General features: G+C 55.7%; 8 protein-coding genes across 8 annotated transcripts; 5 read left to right on the plus strand and 3 right to left on the minus strand.

Annotated features, from left to right (window-relative positions):
* Nucleotides 1–791: 791 nt before the first annotated feature.
* On the plus strand, nucleotides 792–1,652 carry CCM_08601 (Twin arginine translocation protein; the record flags this gene model as incomplete). Its single annotated transcript, XM_006673738.1, has 1 exon — nucleotides 792–1,652. One exon carries the CDS (start codon nucleotides 792–794, stop codon nucleotides 1,650–1,652), a length of 861 nt encoding a protein of 286 aa, XP_006673801.1.
* A 591-nt stretch (nucleotides 1,653–2,243) lies between these two features.
* Nucleotides 2,244–3,776, plus strand: CCM_08602 (Microcystin LR degradation protein MlrC; the record flags this gene model as incomplete). The annotated part of the gene is made up of 1 exon (XM_006673739.1): nucleotides 2,244–3,776. One exon carries the CDS (start codon nucleotides 2,244–2,246, stop codon nucleotides 3,774–3,776), a length of 1,533 nt encoding a protein of 510 aa, XP_006673802.1.
* A 1,567-nt stretch (nucleotides 3,777–5,343) lies between these two features.
* On the plus strand, nucleotides 5,344–8,527 carry CCM_08603 (dynamin GTPase, putative; the record flags this gene model as incomplete). Its single annotated transcript, XM_006673740.1, has 4 exons — nucleotides 5,344–5,399; nucleotides 5,920–7,834; nucleotides 7,899–8,139; nucleotides 8,187–8,527. 4 exons carry the CDS (start codon nucleotides 5,344–5,346, stop codon nucleotides 8,525–8,527), a joined length of 2,553 nt encoding a protein of 850 aa, XP_006673803.1.
* A 4,011-nt stretch (nucleotides 8,528–12,538) lies between these two features.
* Nucleotides 12,539–14,131, minus strand: CCM_08604 (cytochrome P450 3A3; the record flags this gene model as incomplete). Its single annotated transcript, XM_006673741.1, has 2 exons — nucleotides 12,539–13,796; nucleotides 13,824–14,131. 2 exons carry the CDS (start codon nucleotides 14,129–14,131, stop codon nucleotides 12,539–12,541), a joined length of 1,566 nt encoding a protein of 521 aa, XP_006673804.1.
* Nucleotides 14,132–15,590: 1,459 nt separating this feature from the next.
* On the minus strand, nucleotides 15,591–18,216 carry CCM_08605 (onanonoxo-7-onima-8-eninoihtemlysoneda; the record flags this gene model as incomplete). Its single annotated transcript, XM_006673742.1, has 3 exons — nucleotides 15,591–16,383; nucleotides 16,441–17,756; nucleotides 18,145–18,216. The coding sequence occupies 3 exons, from the start codon at nucleotides 18,214–18,216 to the stop codon at nucleotides 15,591–15,593; spliced, it is 2,181 nt and encodes a 726-aa protein (XP_006673805.1).
* A 775-nt stretch (nucleotides 18,217–18,991) lies between these two features.
* Nucleotides 18,992–20,400, plus strand: CCM_08606 (aminotransferase, putative; the record flags this gene model as incomplete). Its single annotated transcript, XM_006673743.1, has 2 exons — nucleotides 18,992–19,796; nucleotides 19,871–20,400. The coding sequence occupies 2 exons, from the start codon at nucleotides 18,992–18,994 to the stop codon at nucleotides 20,398–20,400; spliced, it is 1,335 nt and encodes a 444-aa protein (XP_006673806.1).
* A 75-nt stretch (nucleotides 20,401–20,475) lies between these two features.
* CCM_08607 (biotin synthase, putative) lies at nucleotides 20,476–21,801 on the minus strand (the record flags this gene model as incomplete). Its single annotated transcript, XM_006673744.1, has 2 exons — nucleotides 20,476–21,417; nucleotides 21,517–21,801. 2 exons carry the CDS (start codon nucleotides 21,799–21,801, stop codon nucleotides 20,476–20,478), a joined length of 1,227 nt encoding a protein of 408 aa, XP_006673807.1.
* Nucleotides 21,802–23,600: 1,799 nt separating this feature from the next.
* On the plus strand, nucleotides 23,601–24,582 carry CCM_08608 (uncharacterized protein; the record flags this gene model as incomplete). The annotated part of the gene is made up of 3 exons (XM_006673745.1): nucleotides 23,601–23,617; nucleotides 23,740–24,107; nucleotides 24,167–24,582. The coding sequence occupies 3 exons, from the start codon at nucleotides 23,601–23,603 to the stop codon at nucleotides 24,580–24,582; spliced, it is 801 nt and encodes a 266-aa protein (XP_006673808.1).
* Nucleotides 24,583–26,692: the final 2,110 nt, after the last annotated feature.

Below are 26,692 nucleotides of genomic sequence, written 5' to 3' on the forward strand. Positions count from 1 at the left end.
TGGCTGGCTGGCTTCCTTGCTGGCTGGCTGGCTGGCTTCCTTGCTGGCTGGCTGGCTGGCTTACTTACTTACTTACTGGCTGGCTGGCTGGCTCTAAGCACTTAAACAGAAATATCGATATACTGAAAAAGATTACACACGCTCTCGGTGTATGCCTAGTGCGTAAACCCCGATACAACAATGCAAAATGGGTTTTGGCGACAACTTACCTATAGGCTGCCGTACCCTAACCGAAGTCATTTTTTGGGATGCTGGAATTGGACCAAAACTCCGGTCACCGGAGTCTACCAGAATGCCATGGGATGATTTATTTTACAGGACAGTGATAGACGTTCGCAGCAGTTTTGCAGGGGAATGAGAGTGTCTTTACAGTTGACCATGGAATGCTGGACAAGTTGGGCGAATTATCATCTTAAAGCTCACATTGTACTAAGGAAATTAATTATTTCGCCATAAATCAGCCATTCATCTACGTATATTTATACACAATTTAGTATTCTCCCTAAGAACCAGGGTTTCAAGAGTATAGAGGGGGAGAGAGAGGGAGAAAAATCGAGAGCGAGAGCTATGTATGCGCTGCCCGCAAACAGGCCTATGAGGCTATAACTGATTGTATATAATTATTCTTCAAATTTGCTTTCAATAATATTATGTAACTTAGATTTGCATCCAGTTTTAGAAAGTTCAAGTTGATGCCAAGAAACGGCAGCAAAGCCCGTGGGCATCCCCCCCACCTCCACGAAACCAAGCTCAGCTTCTCTTCCTCTCATCCCTCCTTTCTTCACAGGAGCATGATTTCTCCCACGCGCCGGCGCTTACTCTCCAGAGCAGGCCTTGTCTCTACGTTATTAGCCTCTAGTCGTCGATCCAGTCTCGCTGCAGCCACCTGCGCATTATCGACACGCTTGATACGAGGGGCGATCGTGTCGCCATCTACCTTACAGCCAGCCGCGCTCCTTCCTCAACAGCGCTTTATATCGTCTTTAAAGGACTACCCGACAGGCGAGCAGTCGATAGCCGATGAGCTTGAGTTCTTTAACGAGAAGAAATGGGGCTGGGTCATCTACCGCTGCACCTACGGTGACGACGCGGCCTGGGAGCGCTTTAAGGAGCTGGTCGCGCGGCAGACGCGTGAGCATCTCGCACCGTCCCCGTATAGCGACGCGCCTCCGGTACCGTTGCCGCGCAGCGTCGTAGATGGTGTCGATTGGAGGTTCGTGTCCGACCCGACTCTCGAAGGCGCGTCAAAGCAGGCACTCCGCGAGCGCTTCCGTGCTTGGGTTGCCGGGGATAGGCCAGACCCTCCGGCGAGGCCCGGGTACAAGTCGTCGCGCCACAGCTACTTCGTGCAAGTGGATGAGGCGTCACTGCGTAGCGTTTTTAACGATGATAACCCGGACGCCTGGAGGTCAGGCTGGGTCAACCTGGTGCGCTGCGTCGAAGGGCTAGACTACAATCTGTCCCCGGAGTGGAACGCCGCGCAGGACGGGTATAGAAAGGAGCTCGAGGAGAACGGCGAAGAGTACATCCCAGAGGACTGGATAATGCTGGCGGCCTCGTCCCTGATCCCGGGCTTCTACGGCAGTCTGAACACCATGTCAGAGAATTGGTCCATGTATTATTCCCAGCCTCCGAACTTAGTATCGCATTAAATAGCGTGGTAAAAAACATGGCGGGTGGAATATAGGGAGCTGTCTGCTAGTCCCAATAGCATCACCGTCGTGCAGCGAGTCACGCAACTTTATGAGCTCCAGGATCACGAAATTCAGAGCGTGGGATATATCTGTAGATGTCGGCCCGTCCGCATCGATGCGACGGAGACGGTCTCTGAGTCGGGCAAAAACTGGCTATCGACAAAGTCGCGTCAACGTTAGTTTCGCTCGATAAAATTTCCGAGTCGGAGCCTGAGTCGCTGTCGCTGTCGCTGTCGCTCGTAAAAAGATGGGCTTGGTTTACAGGAAATGTGATGTTAGCAGGAAGGAGAATTTTGGCGCTGGATGAAACGCGATGTGGAGATCCCATCCACATCTGGGAGGGCAGCGGGTTTCGTGGACTTGCACCATCACAAATTACCATCCGCTTGTGGACCATCAGTCCTCGGAGCCGAAGGTACTTTGACTAATAAAGGAGAGCTCCCGTTGGTGTCCCCGGGAAAAGAAAGATTGCCTCAAAGGGGCTGCAAGAGGCAACCACGCCAACAAGTGAAGCCCAGCATTCTCGCTTCACGCTTACCCTGCAACATCATGGCTCGGAAGCCCGTCATCGCTGTGGCCGGCCTCGCCTGCGAGACATCAACGTTCAGCCCGTCACGAACCTCGGCTCCGGCATTTCACCCCCAACGAGGCGACGAGATCATCCAGCGCTATGCGTTTCTCCATCATGATCAGCCAGTGGGCCGCGGTGCCCTTTGGAAAGGCGCTCTCATCGGTCACGCGCTCCCTGGCGGCATGGTGACGCGCGAAGCGTACGAGACGCTTTCCAAAGAGATTGTTCAGCGTCTGGAGGACCTTATTCAAGAGCAGCCAATCGACGGCTTATGGTTTGACATTCACGGTGCCATGTGCGTCGAGGCCCTCGACGACGCCGAGGCCGACCTCCTCAGCCGCATCCGCGCCGTTATTGGACCCGACGTCATCGTCTCGGCGTCCATGGACCTCCACGGCAACGTCTCGCGCGAGCTGGCGCACATGTGTGACCTCATCACATGCTACCGCATGGCGCCCCACGAAGATACGATGGACACCAAGGAGCGCGCGTGCCGCAACCTCGTCAACACCCTCGCCCGGTCCTCGCCCAGTCCGCGGCCGCACAAGGCGTGGATCCCCATCCCAATCCTGCTTCCCGGCGAGCAGACGTCGACGCGCATGGAGCCCGCCAAGCACATTTACGCGGCCGTTCCTGGCGTCGAGGCGCTCGACGGCGTGCTCGACGCCGCCGTCTGGGTTGGCTACGCGTGGGCCGACGAGCCGCGCAACCGCGCCGTCGTCGTGGTCACGGGGTGGGACGAGGCGGCCGTGTCGCGCGGCGCCGAGACGCTGGCGAATCTGTTCTGGGATGCGCGTGCCGATTTCAAGTTTGTCGCGCCGACGGGCACGTTTGCCGCGTGTCTCGACGCCGCCGTCAAGTCGCCCGCCGCCGACCGCCCGTTCTTTATATCGGACTCTGGCGACAACCCGACGGCCGGCGGCTCCGGGGACGTGACATGGGGACTTACCAAGCTTCTCGCCCGCCCCGAGTTCAGGTCGCTCGATGCGGGCTACACGGTCATTTACGCAAGCGTGCCCGGCCCGGCGGCCATTGCCGTGGCCGTGGCCGCCGGTGTCGGCGCCAACGTCACCGTCACCGCCGGCGCCGAGGTGGACAACCTGCACGCGCCGCCGCTGACCATGACGGGGCGCGTGCACGCGATCAAGCATGGTGACAAGGATGCCGAGACGGAGGTGGTGCTGCGCGTGGGCTGCGTGTATGCCATCCTGACCAAGCTGCGCAAGCCGTACCACAAGGAAAAGGACTTTACAGACCTCAATCTAGACCCGCGGTCGGCGGATATTGTCATTGTCAAGATTGGCTACCTGGAGCCGGAGCTGTACGACATGGCCAAGGGCTGGATGCTGGGACTGACGCCGGGCGGTGTCGACCAGGACCTGGAGCGACTGGGACACCGCAGGATACGGCGGCCCATGTGGCCGTTTGACAAGGTCTTTGAACATGTTCCGAATCTGAGCACCAGATGGATCGCCAAGTCGAATAAGCCGCTCTCGGGCGCAGATGAGTAAAGGTTCCCGTTGGAAGTGGTGGTTTACATCTTCAGCGAAAGATGAGGCGACGAAGATTGGAAGTTTATGTATTTATGATTGAAGTTTTACGATATTCCGCAAATTATACCTGTCAACTCTTAAGTTTGTCTTAAGTTTGATCTTTGATCGAGCCACTCGTCGACGAAAGCACAGGCTAGCTCGATCTTTACAGCGATAGAGCCTCGAGAGTCGCCAGGTGCGCTGGAAGGTGCGCTGGAAGGACCGCTAAAAGTTGCGCCCGCGATGGCGCTGGAAGGAGGTTAAACAGAGTTTATGATATTAATTTATATAAAATACTTGAAAATTAACAATATATTTAACTATATTTGAGATCAAAGTCATTAGATTAATGTTAACGGGATTCGAGTAGGAGTGCAGACAGATGGTATGGAAGCAAGCTACCGAGAAACAATCCTCCACCACCAACAAACAGTGTCCAAACCCGCAAGATCAATCACACATCAAACAGCAAGATGCTCTGCCCACACTCGAGTGATGGGCTGCTAGGCCCTAGAATCAATATATCCTGTCGCGCCTTTTGACTTGACAGTGCTCTCCGAGGACATCTTTTTCGCATCTCTCCCATTGGCATGCTCCCCTACCATGTCGCCGTTCTCCTTCAATCGCCAGCATTGTGCTCCATTCGAACCACCTTGCTCCTGGTACAATTGGTACAAAGTCCAAGCATTCTGAACTGACAATATCTTGATCTCTTTTGACAGTTGTACAGGCAGCACTCACTTTTTATCTCTCTAACGCTTGTCACTTCTTGTGCCTCAGATTACAGACAATCGCCCTTCAAACGCTGGCCTCTCTAGCTACTGATGTGCTATCTATCATCACGAGTATCGGCACAATGCTACTTTCCTTTCCAGCAACGCTCTCTCCGGCCGTCGAAACTCCTCACCATATGTCTCTCTGCGCAAACCATCCTCGACATCCCCAGAGTCCGAACACTATGGCTGTAGGGTACATATCTCGAGCCCACAAAACGTCCACAATACATCATCGTCTTCCCATTCTGCATCACCGCATGACAATCGAGTGTCATCAGCAAAGGCCTCAACCTCGGTGGTGGGCAGAAGCAAAGAATTGTACGACTCAGGACGAAGCCGGAGAGTTTGTAGACTAATACATAGTCACTTGCTCGTGCAGCATTCTCGCGCAGGCAAATCTATCTGCTTAATGGCGTCTTGAGCGGTATAATTGCTCACACAGCACACCACGTCTCGCAACGCCTTCTGCGGAGTGATTCTGACTCGGATCTAGTTCAAAAAGCTAACTTGATAAAGCTGCATTCTCTGTCGTGGCAAACGGGTCATTCTTTTGGTGTTTTCGCGATACCTGGCCGCCATGGCACCATTTGTCATGGCGGTTCTGTACCTACTGCAGTCTTTCTGCTTGAAAACGTCACGGCAGGTTCGTCTTTTTGAAGTTTAATGATTACAGCCAGCGCAATAACAGCAAATAGTGTTGACAGCAAAACGGAGGCACTCATGCAGGATATTATAGACGACGTCTTTAAGATCGCCCCGTCGGTGCCGTCATGCATCGCCTGACGCACATCACTCGGTACGACAAGATTGCCGTTCTTGACGAGGGGTAATTGATGGAAAATGATTCTCCTGACCTTCTCCTAAGTCGAGATTCCTGGCTCACTCAACTATACCAGCTGAACGTGTGAATTCTCTGCATGTAGCAGAGGTGCAATTCGGTGGGACGCCCGAGTCTACCCCAAGATCCCAAGATTTCAGCGGCATCGAACAGAACTTTTGCACTCACTCAGAATCGCGGAAGTCTGCATGTCTCAAGACGCTGAATCGAATTGGGCATGCATTGATGCCCGGCTAGGGGCCGGTGGCGGCATACGCTGGCATTATATTGCTGCAGGCTGGCTTCGGCTGCGGCAGCGTCCCTGTCGTTGAGCTTGTTCAACCAATCAAAACAGACTCTGACGTCCCTTTATCTCACTTGTTTCTTCTGTCCCCAGCGCGCTCTTTTGTTTGTCATTGCCAGCGCATTCACTGCAGAGTGCGCATTCACTGCAGAGTGCGGAATGCTGCCTAGGTGGCTTGGGTCTACATACTTAAATCAGAACTCCCCGAACAACTTGTGGAATAAGGCGCGACCTCGACCAACTTCAAAACTTTCTCGAGCATCACCGGTCTTCGTCGATGAGCGAAGTAATGAAGTCGCTTACGACGCAGGGTCTGGAGCAGTTAGGCTCCAGAGAGCAGCTGCACCTACTCAACGCCGTGGACTCGCTCCGCTCCCAAGGTCTTAGCTACTACATTTCGCTCCCGCAAATTATCGTGTGCGGCGACCAGTCTTCGGGGAAAAGCTCAGTGTTGGAAAGCATCTCGGGCGTTTCGTTTCCGGTGAAAAGCAGCTTGTGCACCCGGTTCCCGACTGAGCTTATTCTTCGCAACACTGCCGTTTCCTCCATCAATGTCTCCATTGTGCCGCACCATTCTCGCCATGAATCCGACAAGGAATCCCTTTCAAAATTCCACGAGACATTGCTTGATTTCAAAGACCTGCCTGCGCTAATCGAAAGCGCAAAGACTGCCATGGGTGTCATGACAATGGGCAAGGCATTTTCTGAAGACATTCTGCGCATCGAAGTCAACGGCCCCGACCGCCCGCACCTCACCATTGTTGACCTGCCGGGTCTCATTCATTCCGAAAACAAGCACCAGTCCGCGTCAGACATTCAACTCATCAACAATGTCGTACAGGGCTATATGAAAGAGCCCCGAAGCATTATCCTGGCCGTTGTATCGGCAAAGAACGACTACGCCAACCAGATTGTTCTAAAACTCGCCCGCGATGCTGATCCTAGGGGGACACGAACGCTTGGTGTTATAACCAAACCGGACACGCTCATTCCAGGATCTGGGAGCGAGCATATGTTTCTCGCTCTGGCAAGGAACCAAGATGTAGAGTTCCGCCTGGGCTGGCACGTGTTGAGGAACCGCGACACTGAGGCGGAAAATTGGACATTTGACCAACGCGATGCCGCAGAGCTTCAGTTTCTGTCATCTGGTGCCTGGGTAGGCCTTTCTTCACAAGACTTAGGGATCAAGCCCTTGAGAACCCGCCTGAGCGACGTCCTTGTGCGACAGATTGCCTCTGAGCTCCCAAATCTCATCGAAGAAATTGCAGAATTGACTTCCGAATGCCAGAATTCTCTCGAAAAGCTGGGTCTGCCTCGCGATACCATCTATGAACAGAGAATGTATCTCATCCGGATCAGTCAATCATTCCAAACTGTGCTTCAGGCTATGGTGCATGGCACATACAACGACCCGTATTTCGGGGACGCCATGTCATTGACCGGCTATGAAAAGCGCACCCGGGCCGTTGTTCAGAACCTCAATCGAGCTTTTGCAGCGGAAATGGCCCGCAACGGTCGACGGTACAAAGTCGTGGCCGATGTCGATGATGCAGCCTCTGAGAGCAGTGAGATATTGACCCGTGAGGACTACATTGAAAAAGTTGTCTTGATTATCCAGAGAGGCCGAGGGAGAGAGCTACCTGGCATGTTCAATCCCATGATTGTTACAGAGCTCTTCAGGGAACTCTCGTCGCCGTGGAGGAAAATTGCAGAAAGCCACGTACAGGAAGTATGGAAGGCGGTTCGCCTGTCGTTGAGCCATCTCGTGACACATATTGCAGACTCTACCACTGTCAAAGCAATTTTAACGCATGTTTTCGAGCCCAAGTTGGATTCCTTGCGACAAGTGTTGCATGAGAAGCTGTCGGGACTACTGAAGCCACACCATAGCGGACATCCCATCACCTACAACCACTACTTCACGACAACTCTACAGAACATTCGCCAGGAGCGCGAAAGGTCACGAGTCATTGCGTTATTGAAGGCGATGTTTGGCCAAGTTTCATTGTCTTCGGCAACTACTGTTCATGCCTCGGTTGACTTTGGAAGGTTTGTTGACAAACTTGTTCTTCCACAAGAGCCAGATATGGATTATTTCTCAGCATCTGAGGCGCTAGACTTCCTAGAGGCGTATTATAAGGTGAGATATTTGCCTTACATCTACAGCCCTGTGCGCTCTTTCAGCTAACCTGTCTCGTGTCAAGATTGCCCTGAAGCGCTTCATCGATGACGTTGCGGTTGAAGTCATCGAGGCTTGTCTTTTGGATAAGCTCAGCGAAATCATGGATCCAAGCTCCATCTTCATGATGAGCGAGGCTGAAGTTGCTAGCATCGCGGCAGAGACGGAAGAGAGTCGGACAGCCCGCGAAGAACTGAGGACGAAAATAAAAATACTTAAAGGCGGAAGTGAAACGTGCAAGAAGATTGCAGCGGTCTACTCCAACCGTAAGGTTCGTGCCTAACTCATCTGCGGCGTCGCTTACATTTTGTAGTCTCGGGCAATGCTGTGAGCGATACTGACAAGACGGCTGATCACTCCGGAAACAAGAGCCCCGCCACAGATCTGATGGCAGAAACCGATATCAAAGAACAATATGTCTCTGAGGTCACTCCTGAAGCTACTCCCGAAGCCACCTCATCGAAGAATCAATTCTTGGAAGAGCCGGTACCTGAAGAGGAACCGATTATGTTGGACGATGATGAATGGAATCGCCCCGCCCGTTCATCAAAGAAGAAGAAGAAGAAAGCTTCGGGTTGGTCTTCGGGTTGGTCTAATGAGCCAGCGCCTCTGCCGGAGGTTCAGCCAGAGTGTGCCGAGGAGAAGGCGTGGTAGAATATGATTGCTGGATGGGCAAAGTTTTCCTAGATAGGTCTTGTGAAAAATGAACAGTTTCCGATACTATTTTCCATAATAACGTCTTCAGTATTATGCTTAGATTAATTCATAATAAACGAATCTACACCTACAGTGGCCGCTCAAGGTTGAGCTTGTGCGACTCCTCTGCTGCCAAATGCTGCCTTGCCCTTTCATGGAAATGCCCTCAGACGAACAAAACCGGGCCTCGGCGCGCTGTTAATAAATCATTCTGTTAACGCCCGCAATCCAAAAAAAATTCCCACCGCGCATTGTCCTCTCAGCGGGTATGTGACTCGTCGCGACGACTTGCGCCTCTGTCGCGCCGCCTGCGTGACTCCAGATCGCTCTCGGTGAAGAGGCCGCTTGGCTTGTATTGCTCCCCGAGCCTGCTCTTGGATGTCCGCTTCTTGGGTCCTCTGTGCTCGTCATGGGTGCTACTGTCTTGCAAAACTGTCGGCGATGCCTCGCCACGATCGCGCGGCCTTGCAGCGGCACCAAAGCTGCTACCGTGTTCCGGAGTTCCGCTTTGCTCGAAGGAGGTTGTTTCGCGCGCACATGGGCAGATATAATCTGCAGGCATTTCCGATTCCTCACCGATGACGGCTTCTGCACTGTCTCGCACGCGTGAGCCATGAATTCTTGAGTGTCGCCTCTTGACAGTTTTGGGCGGCACTGGAACGACTCTGGTGGCGGAGGGCTGGGAAATATCGCCGTGGTTTGTTGTGTGAAACGATGAAACAGATCTTGGAGAACCCAGCTCTGGCTCTGACTCCTCGGGAGGCTCGGATTCGAGTATTGACTGCGACGAGGTCATCTCGGATCCGTTTCGAGGGGGCGGTGTCGCCATCGCATGCGGCCGTCGTCTTGGTGTACGTTCAGGTCTTGATCTTCTTGTCGTGCGCGGTTCAGCGTCCATTTGCACTTGCACCTCCGGTGTTAATGGCCCCTGACAAGTATTCTGATTCCACGTCTGAATCATTATTCGAGGAGAACGACCTGAAGAGTAATTGTCTGGGTCTTGTCCATGCGACCAGTCATCTTGCTCTTGTTGGAAATAGTCGTCATGTCTTGTAGATCTGTGGGCCCTTTTGGCGGCCTTTCTTTCCTTCTCTGTCGTTTTGCGTGCCGTTCGCTGAAGCTTTCGAATATCGGCTGGATGCAGCCCAATGTCCTTCAACGCCGCCTCACCCACATGATCCAGGCCGCGTGATGCCGATTCGACTCGCCTCTCGTCTCTCAGACACTCTTGCACAATGGCCTTGCTGCTCGTTTGTTACTATATTGTCTTACTTTTTTGTCTGCGCTCGCTGGAAAACTCACAGCCTCAAGCATAACCTGGTTGGCACCTCGGCCCGGTCTCTTTCCAGTTTTGCAACACTTGCCCTCAGATGCTTGCAGATGATGGAGTTTACAAAGAGTGATGCAAGCGACGAAAGCACTTGTATGGTGTGGCGTGCGGCAGTAATGGATGATTTGACAAATAGCCATCTGAGCCGCGCGATGAGTTTTTGGAGCAGGCTGGCATCTTTGATGGCCACCAGGTCCCTGCAGCGTGTCAAGGAATGCATGGTTGTGCGGATTCTTTTCACCAAGGTCTCGCCTTCTCTGTGTTTGCTCTGTCGGTTGTCCACGTCCGCGAGGGGGGTCTCTAGGGTGTCGAACGCTTCTTCAAACCGAATCAGCACTCCGCTCAGTATCTCAATGTCTTCCGCGAGTTCGAGTATTTCTGTGGGAGCATTCTTCAAATTTTTCAGTAATTCGGCAGTCTTGAAGAGCCCCCCGACCAGAATGGGTACGATGCCATCCATGATTGGTAGTGTTGCAGTTAATGTCGACCGGATATGCCAGCGATGAGAGTGAAGCAATAAGGATTGTGATGGAGGGACAATCAGCGAGGCCGCCACTCTTATAGGAAGCCTTTCCGTGGCGAAAAAACCTGCTTGCTGATCTATTTCATTTTTTGAACAGCTAGGCAGACTGATAGGTTAAAAGTTGCAGTCCAAGCCTCCCTGGAGTGCACACAAGACCACCGAGAACAAAGAAACAAAACGAACATAGCCCGGTTCACGTAACGCACGACGAACCACCGTGACCGCCATTTCTGCTTAGTAGACTCCATGATACGGGGCAAATGTACGTCAGGCTGCGGCCCTCGACCCTCGTAGACAGGCTGAGTTGTGGTTTCCGGTGACTGGTCTGTTCCCAACACCAGGCTACATAGTTGTCCCTCAGCCTCAATCGTGGAACATGTCCTCCAAAGTATCCTGAGCGGACTAACTCACTAGCACGGCATTCTCCTGCCACGGACCCGGCGAGAGCGCCACCGGCAATAACAGTGCGTGCACGAGTCTCCTCATCTGATCTGCCAACATCGATCGGTCTGTACTCGGCCCGCTAGTAGCTCCCGCCTCGGGCAAAACACAGAGTGGTGCCCAGTGATGTAGTCGCCGCCGAGGCGTTTATTTTCCCCAACATGGATGTAGCTACAGCAGTAATATTAGATTGTACACTGTGCGTCTCGCTGGTTGCCGTCGTAGTCAGCACCGAGAGCAGGAGAGAAGGGAGCAAGGTAGCTGTCTGTGTCGAGACAAATCGCCACTCGTCAAAATCTCTATCTCTGCCCCTCTCGAAAAGATTAATGTAGCAAAGTAGCGCCTGTTTCATATGGTGTCATGAGGCACAAAGGGGAAGGGAGTCATCAAGTGGCGCAGCAAAAGGGCCTAGGAGTCCAACCCCTCAATTGCTTTGGGGCATATTAATGGCTACCCACGGAAGTATTTATGTTTCAGTGGCTGATGTGCATCTGTGTTCCCATCCTCAAATTATTTAAAAAAAAAAAGGCAATTCCCTTGCCGCCCTTGCCGCAGGAATTTCTTTTTTGCCTGATCACGTCTTGGCCAGTGGGTGAAAACATTTATTCCTCAGCTGCGTAGCTAGCAAGTACGAGATAAAGTGTCAAGGAACACGTTGATGAAAAGTAGTACCCCATAAGAGTGTACCATAGAAGTTGAATTTGTATCGGCTATTGCTGGTAACAAAGGTAATCAGAAGCTTTATGTTGCAAAGCTAGTGTGTTGTGGGAAAGAGAAACGAAAATCGAGTCATCTACCCGAACTGTCTCTCGTAGCAAGAAACTCAAGCATCAATAATCATCGCGAGTCAAAGTCTCCCGCTCTATTATGGGCTCAACGGGGGATCCGCGACTAGGAAGGCCGGCTTCCCCACGCCTTCCGTACAGCTGCACCATGCAGACTCGGCAAATCCCCTCAGGCGCCTGGTGACAAGTGAAGAAGTCTCCCGCCGGGACGAACATTGTGGTTGCGCAGCTTTCCTTCCGTGTGGGTTGGTCGTCGCAGAAGTCGCTGGACGTCATCCGGATGTCCAGGTTTTTGCAGAATTTACATCTGAGAAAATCAAATGTAGCTCTGCACATGATGAGCTTCTTGTAGTGAGGCGTTATCGGTAGTCTTGTTGGAATGATGGAACCAATATTGGGCGAAATAGTAGTGCTTGGAAGTTGACTGTAATGAGGAATCTAGTGTTTTTTTTTTGCTGGTCCATTGCTTGGGTTTTGTACTCTGAAGCTGGGAAAAAAACTGTAACATGAAATTTAGGCATTCTCACAGGTTGCCGCCTTTGTACGAGTGCAATACTGTATGCCTGGGGGCTGCGAATGCAATACTGTCTGCCTGGAAGCTGCGAATGCAATACTGTCTGCCTGGAAGCTGCGAATGCAATACTGTCTGCCTGGAAGCTGCGAATGCAATACGGTCTGCCTGGAGGCTGCGAATGCAATACTGTCTGCCTGGAGGCTGCGAATCCAATGCTTTCTGCCTGGAGACTGTGCGCCCCAAGACAAAGGAAATAGTATTCCCTATATTCACTGAAACATGGCAAGGAAAGTAATCCCGCCAATATTTGATTCCAAAAGTAGCTGCTATATACTGTCCTACTGTAACACTCTTGTATTCGCGGTTTTCGACCTTTTCAACGCCGAGTCAAAGCAATGTCCAACCCCAGCGGCTTTCTCAAAAAGCCTTCCCTCGTCTCCATCGGTCCTTGTCTGATCTTTGCCGAGTACCGCCGCACCCAAGTCGCCGCGATGAGCTTCATCTCCATCTCGGCCACATTTCTGCCCACACACGCCCGGGGCCCGTGGCTGAACGGGATAAAGGCCGTCTTTTGGCGCTGCGTGAGCGTCTCCCAGCGCTCCGGGCGGAACTCGTCGGCGTCCGGGCCCCAAATTTCCTTGGAGTGGTGCATGGTGTACGTCGGCACGCTCAGCACGGTGCCCGCGGGGAAGAAGTGGCCTCGGATGGTGACGCCGGGCGAGCCGGGCGGGATCTGCCGCGGCAGGCCGATACCCGACGTGGAGTGGTGGCGGAGCGTCTCCTGCAGGACCCTGTCGAGGTACGGCAGGTCGCGGACCATGTCGTGCGAGGGCACGCGCGTGCCGTCGGGGATGGCGGCGTCGAGCTCGGCCTGCAGCGTGGCGAGCACGCGCGGGTTGCGGCACAGGAAGTTGAGCAGCGCGCACGACGAGTTGGACGTGGTGTCGCTGCCGGCGATGAGCTGCGTGAGTGCCTCGGCCGTGAGCTCTTCGCGCCCGAGCGGCTCGCCCTTGTCGTCGCGGCCCTCCTGGAGCCGCGCGAGGAGGTCCTTGCGCGCGACGTCGGGCGGGTTGTCGAGCCGCGCCTTGACGCGCGCAATGGCGATGCCCGCCAGGTTCTGCACCGCCGCCAGGCCGTTGCTGAAGAAGGGGTCCGGCAGCCAGCGCGCGTACGGCTTCAGCGGCGGGCAGCAGCCGAGCGCCGCGCTCACTTCGCCGCGCCGGTTGAGGATCTCAATGGCCGAGGCGTACAGCGGCGGGCTCGTGGGCGACTCGCGGATCTCTGTCAGGTCGACGCCCGTGGCCAGCATGCCAAACGGCGCGCCAAAGGCGAGATCGCCGATGATGTCAAAGGCCAGGTAGTTGAACCAGGGGAGGCAGTCGAGGTGGGCTTCCTTGGCGCCTGTCTCGTCGCGCTGGTCGCTCTCGTCAATGAGCTTGTCAAACTGCTGGACAAACAGTTCGAGACAGTCCTTCATGTACGGCTCAAACTGGAGCACGGATTTAGGGGAAAAGGTGTGCGACACGAGCTTTCTCTTGCGCGAGTGCTCCGCCCTGTCGCGCGTGTTGAACAGACCACGCCGGATGGACACGAATGCATCGTAAAACTCGCTTTGACTTGTTAGAGGAGGGTGACTGCCAGTTCAAGAACGCTCAACGTACGATTTCAGGAAGCCGTTCCCGTGGCCGTAGATGCTGGCAATGGCCGTCTCGTCCGCCACGCTGACGTGGTTGGGCTGGATGCGGACCAGGGGCCCCAGCTTGCGATGCATCTCGTCCATGACCTGGTACCGGTTTCCGCGCCGGCACACGAGCAGGAGCCAGAGGTTCGAAAACTGCGCCGGCCACGGCGCGGGAATGTCGTTGAGCTCCGTGTTGCGAGTGACGTAGGCGTACCAGTACGAGGCGACCAGCAGGCCGACGGCGGCCGGGATGACCCACCAGGAGAAGAGAAGCTCGGTCACGGCCATGGTTGCTGCGGTGCGACACGATCGGGTGGAACAGAGAGGGGTGCTTTGCTTTTCCACGAGATCCGAAGAGTTGTAAACGAAGAGGATTGAAGTTGGTAGCTGAGTGGATATGCGCGGGTGCGCTACTCAACGTGAGGGATCATGGGCAATTGTACTATGTGCGACAAGAATGACACAAAGTTTCAGAGGAGAAGAACAGTATAATATACAATTGATGCCAACTCACCTTGAGCTGTGCGTCACCGTGATGAAGGAATACCCCGCAGAAACTCATCTCCCGAACCGTCACCCGTTGTCCGAAAGTGCGGCCGGATCCTGTTGTCGGCAAAGCAGGTTCGGAACGCCTAGCTTTTTGGAGTCTGGGGAATCGGAGCTAGGGCGTCATGGCCCAATCAAATCGCCTTCATTATGTAGCATTGAGTCTAAATAACATAGCAGCTAAGGAAGGACATATGCGTGGCGCTACGACAGCGCTAGCTTTCCTTCCTCTTCACTGGTCTCTGTGGCTCTGTGACAGGTAGCCATCATCATATAGTATACATTCGCAATGCCGGGTACAAGGTGGGTAGCTGGCGCGGCAGGCCATCCATGCTGGCGACTAGCGAATAGAGATGTATGGACTACTATACCAGTGCAAATCGCAGGGTCGACGAGACGGCCTCAGAGATTCATAAACGTGTTTTCCGCCGACTATGGCAGTCTCGTCGTCCTGTCGAGTTCCAACTGTAGGTAGGGGTCTGTCTACATATGCCTACTAAAGCTGCAGACGTTCGGATGAGGGAGGGATTGCGCAACGCGGCCCGGCTATTCAGATAGTTGACCGTCAGGGAGGGGGTTTTTGGCCATCACACTGGAAACGACATGAATAGGAGCGATCATTCTCAGTTTCAATCCCCGCTCTATTCACAGCCACTATTGTTCCGCTCACCTTCTTTCTACTTGTCTATAGGGACCTCCGGAACCGAACGTGCGCCCGTGCATAATTGCCTCACGCGATAGGGTTGTTCCCCGCGGAAACTCAGTGGTCATCTCCGGAGATTTGGAAATAAAAATTATCACGGTAGGCAGGAGCCGATCCAGAAGCCGAGACTCTGGGCCCGGCTACGCCGGAAAGAGGCCCGTGAAGCGGAGCAAAGCCGCCGTCACTTGGTAGCAAAATGACCACTCTTATGATTGACTGGAACTATAAAAGTACGATGGAGCTGAATATGTCCTTTGCATTGTATACGCATGGCCATTATAGACCGCCTGTACGGTGATGTACGCTGCAGCATGTAGGAAACTTCGATTCCAAGGCACGGCCGAGCCGAATCCACAGCCAGTTTGCGTATAACAATGTATTTTGGTGGTGTGACTGCATGCTATACGACGCAATATTATCGCTGGGTAATTCTAGACTGTGATGCAGTCCACATGTCGAGCAATACTTTCATGCATGGCCAACTGCAACTGCAACGATCTACTGCAAACTATTCACAAGCAAGTCGGACAGTTTCTCGACCCCCTCGCGCGTCGTCGTCTGGCTAGCCATGAGGTAGATGACATTGCCCAGGACCCGCGCATGCACGTTCCACGGACCGTTGGGGCCGTCCGCCTCGCCCTTTGCGAGCGCCTCGCGCACCGCCAGCGCGGCCGTGCTGCTGTACCCCGCGCCGGCCTCGTCGCGGAGATGCACGGCCAAGACGCTCCCGAGCGCCCAGACGCCGTCGACGCGCGCCGCCCTGCGCGACAGCGTCTCGACGAGGTCCAGCGGCCAGACGGACCACACCTCGGCGTCCTCCGCGGCCGTCTTCCTGCTGGCCGGCGTCGGCGGCGCAGCCACCCAGCCCTGGCGCTTGGCCCAGTCCCACGCGCCGCGCTTCTCCATCTTGCGCATCATGGCGAGCGACTCGAGGCCGACCTGGCAGCCGATGGGGTGCGCCGTGTAGCTGTGCCCGTGCAGCAGGGCGTCGGCCTTGTCCGCGCTGCGGAACACGTCAAACACGTCCTCGGACGCCATGGTCGTGCTCAGCGGCACGAGCCCGCCCGTCAGCAGCTTGGCGTTGACCGCGACGTCGGGCTCCACGCCGAGAAACGTCGACGGCGTGAACCGCCCGAGCCGGTACAGCCCGGTAAACACCTCGTCGAAGAGGATCGGCAGCCCGCTCCACTGCTTGCTGGCCTCGGTGCGGGCGCGCACGCCCGGCTCCGAGGTGAAGAGATGGGGGGAGCGTCGGATGACTTGGACCAGGGTTCGCTGGAAGAGAGGATCGCTGCGGAATGGGTTAGGCTTCTGTGTGTCTGGTGGTTGGGGCAAGGAGGGCACTTACACGAATGCCATGCCGCCGGCGCCGAGAACAATCGGCTCCATGATGAGCGCGCCAAACTTGCGCCCCTGTGCCCTCAGGGCCTCTAGTTTCCCGACAATAAACTCTTCGTACAGCCTGTGCTGGTTCTCGCGCTCGCGCCCCTGGACGTCAAAGATATGCCGCAGCGACGCGTACTCGCGCGGCCGTCCGAGCTCCTCCTCCAGGCCGGCGGGGGCGGTGACCTGCCACGTGCCGTCCTTGCAGAGGATGGTCGGGTAGTCGAACCAGTAGCCCTTGCCCTCGTACCACTCAATGTTCTCGTTGTAGACGCACGGCTCGGCGCAGTCCATGGCGCCAATGGTGTCGCCGTGGTAGCCGCCGCGGAGGCCGAGCACGCCGAGCTTCTCGTGCGGGCCCCAGCCGTAGCGGACGCGCGCGGCGCGCAGGCCCATCTTGACGGCGACCTCGGTGCCCGTGCTTCCATTGTCCGAGTAGAAGACGCGCGTGAGCCGCGAGTTGCCCGTGCCCTGCAGCAGCGTCTCGGCCAGCGCCATGGCCGGCTCGTGGATGGCGCCCGCGAACATGACGTGCCCGTAGCGGCCGGCCGCGTAGGCCGCCGCCATGGTGAGCTGCGGGTTGGCGTGTCCGAGGCCCTGCGTCCACCAGGAGGCGGAGCCGTCGAACGAGGCCCGCAGCGCGCCGCCGTCCTCGGGAGACTGCGCGTTGTAGGTCTGGAAGTAGTCGCCGTGGGCCGAGTCAATCGTCATGATGTCCTTGGCGGGCAGATGCTCGTGCTGGGTAAATGGGTACCAGATGGTCTCGTGAGCCTTGGTCGCCATGCTGTCCAACCTGGCGAGTCTCTTGGTATGGCTCTGATCGAGGTGTTCCAGTACAGTTTTGACGACGTTTTCCTCGGTGCGTTGCTCATAGTACTCCTTCATGGCCTCGACATCGCGCGCTTCGTTTTGCAGGCGCTCAGGCGGCGCCTGCAAGCTCATGACGGGAATGCTGTACTTTTGCAGGAAATAATCGGCCAGGTAGAGATAGTTTTGGTACGTTGTGTCTTGGAAGAGCATGACTGACTGCACGTCGTAGCCGCGGATGCGCAGGGCTTCAAATGAGGCAATCGTCTGTGATATGCCGCCCAGCTTCGCATCGCCGATAAGAACGACGGGCGCGCGGAGCGGCGTGTACATGTCCGCCTGCGTCGTGCCCGACGGGCCGGGCGAGTGCACGCCGCCGGCCGTTTCCATGAACAGCCAGCCTTTGCCGGCCCTGGCGCGTTCCGAGGCATGCTCGCGGCACCGGGCCAACACCGAGGCATCAGAGGGGATTGGCTGTCTTGGTTGTCAGTGCAGGCCGCGCGGCGGGATAGGACGGCGCATGCATACCTCGCCAGACGCCAAAGCCGCGGTATGAGGGCTCACGGGGATGCCATATTGAAGTAATGTGTGATGATGGATGCCAGTAGTGAATTTTTTTATATGGCTGTGCAGGTCAGTATCAATTGGTCGGGACCGCAAACTGGCACGAGACACGGCTTCTGTAGCACTCGTTAGCGACGCGATTCATGTCGCAAAAAATAAGAGAAAAAAAAAACTCACACTGATCATCTGCCTCGTTCAACGGTCCCGTCGAGACGGGCTTCAGAAAAGAGACGTTTTCTTGCTGCCAATGGCGCTTCGCGCTCTTGCAGAGCAACGTGGTAAAGACAGTCTTGCCAACCTCGGTGTTCGCGCCAAAGACTTGGTAAATACGGAGCGACCGCCACAACAAGGCGGCCAGAGGAGACTCCATTGTGTCGCGTGTCCCTGGGTAAACAAACCCTGGCCACCGACTGAGGAGCAATAGATGCCGTGTTTGACCAAGAGCTGTGACTCTGACAACAACGCAATCGCAGTCTCAACGGTGAGCAAGCTGCGTCTCGGCTTAAGCCTTGTGTGATTTGAGGCGGCGAAATCGGGTTCAACTCACTAACTAAATTAACTATGTAATACAGAACACGCACAGCCCGTACAACCCACTGAAACCTTGCTCCCCCATTTGTTGGGCGGGTCAACAACAGCAAAGCGGTTCTTTCTGAGCGGAGCATTCTTCCCACCACAAGGCAGCTAGTTATTCATTAGTTATGTACTACGAGTAATAATACCAGAAACTCCCTCACCAAGGACCAAGTGCCGATCCTTGTCGTGTTAAGCCGAGATCCATCTAGGATACGGATACTTGTGAGTGACTTGCGAGAGCTCTCCCAGCCAGTAGTCAGTAACTACCCATTATTAGTTACTGCAGTTACACTCTCTGCTATAGCTCGGCTGCCCCATAACGCTGTGACATTTTGCCATCAAGGCAACTCGGGAAGCATGTGTTGAGGAGCGCGCCCGCCCCAGCCCTTCAAAGTCCCTGACGCCCCGAAAACGGGGGAAGCCACCATGGCAATCAATGTCCATTTGACTCCAATTATCCTCGGCGACCAACGCCCGAACCATGTGTCCGTCGTCAACCTTCTCTCCGTAGCTCTCCTCTTGTAGTTTTCGCCCATTCCGTAGCTCTCTCCCCATCTGCCCCCCCTCCCATGATGCCCGGCAGCGACCGCATGGACGACACGCTGCGCCGGCTGCTCGACAACCGCGAGGCCCAGGGCCGGCGGCGGCGGCTCACGCTCGCGCCGCCCGGCGCCGTCGACTTCTCGTCCAACTCGTACCTGTCGCTCGCCGCGCACCCGGCGCTCAAGAAGCGCTACCTCGCGCTGCTCGAGCGCAGCGGCGACGCCTTTTCCCTCGGCTCCGGCGGCTCGCGCCTGCTCGACGGCAACAACGCGCTCACCGAGCAGCTCGAGCGCCGCATCGCCGCCTTCCACCGCGCACCCGCCGGCCTGCTCTTCAACTCGGGCTTCGACGCCAACGCCGGCCTGTTTGGCTGCGCGCCCCAGCCCGGCGACGCCGTCGTGTACGACGCCCTCATCCACGCGAGCGTGCACGACGGCATGCGCCTCGGCCGCGCCGACACCCGGCTGCCCTTTGCGCATAATACGGTCGATGGCGGTGCGGATGCGGACGGCACGCCGGGGAGCTTGAGCGCGGTGCTGGACGGCTTGTGTCGCGGCCCGCACGGCGACGAGTTCCGCAGCGGTCGCCGCAACGTATTTGTGGCGGTCGAGGGCGTGTACAGCATGGACGGGGATGTTGCGCCGCTGCGGGACATTGTCGCCTGTGTGCGCGAGCGGCTACCACGCGGAAATGGTCATATTATAGTCGACGAGGCGCACTCTACGGGCATCCTTGGGCCGCGCGGCCGTGGTCTCGTATGCCATCTCGGCCTGGAGGATGAAATCTGGGCACGAGTCCACACATTTGGCAAGGCCATGGGCTGCTCCGGCGGTGCGTCCTGCAGCATTCTCCCCCAACGGCCCCCCCTGTTCCCAATGACAACTAACACTTTTTTGTGTCCCTAGCCATTGTCCTCTGCTCGCCGACAACCAGGTCATACCTCATCAACTACGCTCGAAGCCTGATATACACGACCGCGCTCGGCTACCCGTCGCTGGCCGCCATCCAGACGACGTACGAGTACCTCGCGGCCGGCCTGGCTGACGGCCAGCACGCGAACCTGCAGGCGCTCACCCGCCAGGCGCACGGCCGCCTGGGCCGCTTGTGTCGGCAGCACCGCATCCCGCCGGTCGTCCTGCGGATTAACCCGACGCTGCCCGAGTCGCCCATCCTCCCGCTCTTCACCGCGCTGGCCCGCGAGCTGGCCGCGTACTGCCAGCAGCACGGTTTCCTGCTGCGCGCGATTGTGGCGCCGACGGTGCCGGCGGGGACGGACCGCGTCAGGCTGTGCCTGCACGCCGGTAACACAACCGACGAGGTGGACGCGCTCTGCAAGACGATTGAGACATGGGCGTGTGAAAAGATGGGCAGCGAAGCGACGGGCGTAGAGGACATGGAAAAAAGCATAGTCAAAAGTGAAATAAGTCGTCTGTAATGAAAGCACATTATATAAAGAGAGAAAAAAAAAACTGTCTATACTGGATGTTTTATTTGCTATTCTTTGGTTTCCTTAGAAGCTACCGAGCTGCTTGGCCACGTCAGCCTTGACGCCCTCCTCGGCGGGCGCCTTGTCGAAGCTCTTCATGGGCTCCAGCCCCCAGCGGCCAAACATGGCGCTGTCCTCGTCCCAGCCGTTGCACTCGGTGGTGAGCATCTTCTCGCCGGTAAAGATGGCGTTTGCGCCGGCCATGAAGCAGAGGGCCTGCTTCTCCTCGGACATGGTCTTGCGGCCGGCGGCGATGCGGATAATGGTGGCGGGCATGACGATGCGGGCGGCGGCAATGGTGCGCAGCATGCTGGTAAAGGCAATGGGCTCGCGGTCGCCGAGCGGGGTGCCCTTGATGGGCACGAGGGCGTTGACGGGGAAGCTCTCCGGGTGGGCGGGCAGGGTGGCGACGGTCTCGAGCAGGCCGATGCGGTCCTCGGCCGTCTCGCCGAGGCCGAGGATGCCGCCGGAGCAGACGTTGATGCCGGCGTCGCGCACGTGGCCGAGCGTCTGCAGGCGCTCGTCGTAGGAGCGCGTCGAGATGACGGACGGGTAGAACTCGCGGCTCGTGTCGACGTTGTGGTTGTAGGCCGTGAGGCCGGCGTCCTTGAGCTGCCGCGCCTGCTCCCCGTCAATCATGCCCAGCGTCACGCACACCTCCATGCCCATGGCCTTGACGCCCTTGACCATGTCGGTGATGTTCTTGAGGCTGTTCTTGCGCCCGCGCATGTCCCGCCACGCCGCGCCCATGCAGAACCGCGTGCTGCCGTTGGCCGCCGCCGTCCGCGCCGCCGCCAGCACCGACTCGACGCTCTCGACGCGCTTCGCCTCGAGGCCGGTGCCCTTTTGGTACCGCGTCGACTGCGCGCAGTACGAGCAGTCCTCGGTGCACCCGCCCGTCTTGATGTTCATCAGCGTGCACAGCTGCACCTCGCCCGGTTTGTGGAATTTGCGGTGGACAATGTTCTGCGACACGGTGAAGAAAAATTCATGTTTGGTTAGTTGCAAGTGCTTCAATTTTTGGTTTTTTTGCGACGTGGGTGTGCCGAGGGCATTTCAGCTTACAGCTTGGTGCGCCAGCTCCAGCAGCGGCTGGTAGTAGATGGCAGCGATTTCGGGTCGGGTCCAGTTGTGTCGCACCCGGTCGGCGGCGACGGCGTCGTAGAAAATCTTCTTCTTGGCCTCGTCCTCGAGCTTGCTGTCCCGCAGCTGCTCCGTGGGCGGTGCGGGAGGATCGAATCTCAGCGGCGACACATCCACGACAGAGCTGTTCCAGCGTAAAAGTGCCGCACCGCCGTGTCGGAAGCCGACCGCCCGGACGGTGCGGTAGGCCATGGCGGGGGTGGTCATTGTGTGTTTTGCCTTTTCGCCAGAGAGATTGAGGAGTAAACAGGATGGGTGATGGCGAGGGTCCTGCTCAATCGGTCGTTGCAAGTGTAGGGCCGGCTTCGGTTCGGTACTTTTAATCTGGCTTACTTTACAAGGCTAGGAGTTGGTCCGGTAATACCCATCCCCATCCCTTTGGGACACACAGGAACTCCTCATCATCCCCCTCCCCCCTCATCTAGATTTGGCGTGGGCGGGCCCCCTCGTTGTCAACACAAGCGCTTTCGCTGGTTGCGTACGAAACGCGTCCCATATTATTATTCTCGGGCCCTGCGGTTTTAATGGCGCACAGCCTATCCAATTGGACAATTTGTTAGTGTCAATCAGCTGTTGTGCTAGATCTTACAGGGGACAATGGTTGGGCGGAAACTGGCGGGTTGAGTGCTCTGCAACGGTACTTGCGAGGTACCTCTTCCAGGCCGAGCCGGTTGTATCTTGTTGAGCCGCCTACCTTCGGCGCCCCAGCGAGGTTTTTGTTCTCTTTTCTCTTTACTCCGTATTATCTACCAGTTATAATTGGGCTTTGGCTGATAAGAGGCCCACTGCTCATCTTGGACTACCCGTTGGCAACCAATCCACGCCGACTGCTTTCCACCTGTCACAGATCTAGATGTGTCATTATTAGTAACTAGGCAATACCACCATGAGGTTGGCATTCTTACTGTAGCTTGCGAGAGCACAATGGAAAAGTCTGAAACAGATGCAATTGGCGCCAAGATCTGGCTAGCGCATCTGATTAGATGTTAGTGCATACCCCAGCGGCCCGTGCTGAAACTAACAACTGTCCATGCACCTTGTTTGGTCACGCAACCTTGAAGCACATGTTGCAACTTGGTCAACTGTTGGCATTGGCTTACTCGGCTTGTTTCTATATATCATTCCACGTGTTGATTGATTTGTTGAAGACTCTTTCGTACCCTGAAAGTAAGATGAAGCAGCAGTGGTACAAAGTCGTAATTGCTAGGGTATATCTTCCACAGAAGAAGTGGTCAATGGTGCACCATCACCAAGCGCGTATTCTTTTTCCTTATTTTCACTACTGAATTCCGGGCAATTGGACGGAGGAATCAACCTGAATACAGGCCAGGTCTTTGTTATAACGCTATTCCAGATTCAGCAGAAAGTTCTCGTATTGCTTGCTGCCCTTCAAAACCCTCCTCCCGCTACCCTAGACCCATATCACCTGAGCCCTCTGATGCAGTTCCAGAACACCCGGTCAAGTAACTATGGATGGGCCTTGAAGATTCCAAGTCTTTCCATCAATAACTAAATCAATTGTTCATCCATTGTCCTCATTCATCCTAGTTACACGTGCCAGGGCGCTCGGGCAACGTCTGGACCAGTGCTCCCCCAATATCAACGAAGCCATGTACGTCATGTTTGACCGCTACTTACCGGGCAGTGCCGTGTCCCGTTGGCCGACCGTCGCAAAATGTTTCCAATGCCGCTCATGATCGTCGTTTTTCGATATTGCACGGCACGCAGAACACGTTTCGGCCTGATGGCGCAGCAAGGACAATGGCCCGTCATGTAATAAGCACGAGCGCTAAGGCAGAGTTGCGTCACGGGCCAGCTGCAACCGCTGTATGCGGGGTTGCAGATCCCGCCAGACGGCCTCAACCGCTGCTTCTCACGCGGTTTTTAAATAATTCTCGTGATTTCCATCATTGATTTTCCATCCCTGTTATTTCATCGTCATCTTTGCCAGGATCACAGACGCGCTTACCAGTACCCCAGCCGACTTGCGAAAGACCCGTCCCAACATGTCTCAGTCTACAGAGTAAATAGAGTCCTCCTACGTCATAGTCGCAGCCCAACCCGGGCCGAGCATGTGCAACCATGCGCGAGAAATCAAAGAAATAGATCAAGATGAGGCTAACAGTACTGATGTGACTACAACAGCTTAGCCGAGCTTGCGAGCCTTTTGCTGAAAAACGGCCCTCGCAAGGTCATCCCGGCGACGCGGCGCGTACGAGTCATCTACAACCGCACCGTCATTGTCGACTCAACCAAGGGCTCCCTGGTGTGGGAGCACGACTACTACCCGTTCCTGTACTTCCCCGCCTCGGAGATCCAAAACTGCACGCTCAAGAACAAGCAGCCGGTCAAGGGCGATGGCATCAACCGGGCCAGCGTGGCGGAGCTGCACGTCGCCGCTGACGAGAGCCGCCGGATCCCGGCGGCGACGACGGATCGCGTGGTGCGCTTCGCTGACGACCGCAGCCTGGGCGCACTGACGGGCCTCGTGCGTCTAGAGTTCAAAGCCATGGGTGCGTACATTGGCGAGCACTTTCTGCTGACCATGGTTCGCTGACGACGTTTTGCGTAGACCAGTGGCTGGAAGAGGACGTGCCCATCTACGTGCACCCCAAGGACCCCGCGAAGCGCATCGAGGCGCTGCCGTCGAGCCGCACCATCGAGGTGCGCGTCGACGGCACGACGGTGGCGCGGGCGGGCTTTGCGGTGCACCTGCACGAGCCGCGGCTGCCGACCCGGTACTACCTGCCGATGGGCTGCCTGGACCAGACGGTGCTCCGGCGCAGCGCGCTCGTGACAAAGTGCCCGTACAAGGGCGACGCCGACTACTACGACGTCGTCATTGGCGGCGTCGAGTACCCGAACATTGTCTGGTACTACCGCTACCCGGCGCTCGAGTGCGGCGCGCTGGCGGGCATGGCGTGCTTTTATAACGAAAAGGTTGACATTTTGCTCGACGGGGTGCTGTTGGAGCGTCCGACGCGGTAGATGGTGGATGGGATTCTGTGAAGGCAGTGGTGAGCGTGGTGCAACAGGCACATGCCTTGCGATTCACGGGAGAGATAACGACTGGATGTTTTCAAAACGGAGAGACTGATTTTTTGGGGGATACGTATGAACATCCGAGATACGGCATTGAAACGAGGCTGATTTGATGCATCGACGAGTCCGCTCTGAAGAGTGGCATGTGTGAGTAGCAAGTCCACTCGAGTCTGGCGCCATGAGCGGAATTCATGTCTTCCGTATCTGTGACTGCGGCAATTGAGAGGTAACTTTCAAACTATTGATAAGCCATTATTCATGCGAAAACCAACTATCGAGAGCCTGTGTTGGGTTCTTAGATGGTGAGGCTGATGTGGCGTGAGGCTATTACAGCTGCCTTTCATGGTGGTGATGAGATGTTCCACACCGAGCGATTGTGGCCTCATTTGGTACAATTTATCCGTACACCCGTACACGTTGAATTACCCAGAATCGAGAGCACGTGTTGTACATCGAGCGCAAGTATGGCTGCAAATCGCTGTGCTACCAAATCTTGGCAATTTTTTCATTGCCAACCGGGACACCTCAAAGTGTTCGTGGTACACCGGCAGACGTTCATACCTGTCAAATTTTCCTAGCAGATTACAGATTTACACGAGAGAAAATATATGTCTATCGGCAAGTTCATTTCGCATTGTCGAGCCAAATCAGTTTTACAGAATAGTCAAGTCGGGCGTAAACCGCGTAAACCCTAGCTACCTAATTACAGATACAGCAGTCAACATCGGGATATAGTAGGTAAGTCTCGGTGAGAGAAATTGCAGGATAGCGCCGTGGGGACAAGACGGCACATGGTGCTGTGCGCTGTAGCACTTGGCCGCATAGCCTGACGCAAAAGGGGATAGGACTGGTTACGCCGCGCCGCGCACGGAACTGGGCCGGATTGGCATGACTAGATGCATGTTGCTTCGGAAGCGGCTGTGATGCTTGTGTCTTTTTTTTGGGGTTTTTTCTTTCTTTCTTGCAGCCACCAGCAGGGGAGTATCGGCGAGGACGAGACTCGGGATTCCAGTGGCGAGTTTTGGTGGCCGAATCGCTGTTGACATGTAGGTATGCACCTACCTGATTAAGCTATTGCAGGGGGCGCACCAGGTTCACGGCACTATTACCGCGTCGTGGCGTTGCAGGGAGGGAGGCAGGTGGCTTGCTGTGAGATGAAGCGATGAGAGCGGACAATTCAATAGTGTGGTCAGCTAACTAGTGAGGCGGACAGACCCGGCGGGTGGGATCGAGAAGGTCATGCTCTCGCGTTGGCGGAACGTCATCGGACTCTTTTCTTTTGTTCTGGGTCGCACATGATGGACAATGGTCTTGGTGGTTGCGGTTTGAACCAGCTCGTGTACGTGTACGTGTTACCGGTAGTGGTGTGGTCGTGGCTTTTCGGTGTATGACAAGTACGTAATGCGCGAGGACGATGGAAGCATGAGATGCTAATTACAGAGGATGCCTCGTCGACTTTCTTTGTGGCGGTGATGAGGATAATTTGTCTTGGTTATTAAGACGGTCTCTCAACTATGATTCTACGACTGTCTCAATCATGAGACTGTGTAGGCGCCAGCTAGTTACATAGGTACTAATACCATGTATGGGAGCGGCATCGGGTGCCGGAGGATGCGCAGTTTTCAGTGCCCTTGGTCATGTTTTTTACCTTCTCGTATCGATGCAACAGCACATCTTGGCGAGCTGTCGAGATTGGCCGAGTTGAGGCTGTGAAAGTGCATGAAACTAGCGCAGCAAGGTGGGAACCAGACTTTGCCGTCTGGCCGGGTTGCTGTTTTTATTATCCTGGCGCTTGCAGGAGTTTTATTTTTCCTCGTTTATCTCCGGCGGTTGCTTTGTTCTCATCAGTCCATGTCAGCTGAGAATCTGAGGTGGCCACAGGCGATCTGCACCCCCGAATTTGAGGGTTGCAGAAGAGAGGAGACGAGAATACGGATAGAGAATACGGACTGGAACATGCACGCTGCCGAGTTGGGTATATGAGATGAGACCGTATATCCTGGTGGCACCAGCTGAGGTGGGCATCCGACCAGCGACTCGGGTTGCTGCTGGGAGG

Source organism: Cordyceps militaris (assembly GCF_000225605.1).
Source record: "Cordyceps militaris CM01 unplaced genomic scaffold CCM_S00007, whole genome shotgun sequence".
NCBI classification, from domain to species: domain Eukaryota; kingdom Fungi; phylum Ascomycota; class Sordariomycetes; order Hypocreales; family Cordycipitaceae; genus Cordyceps; species Cordyceps militaris.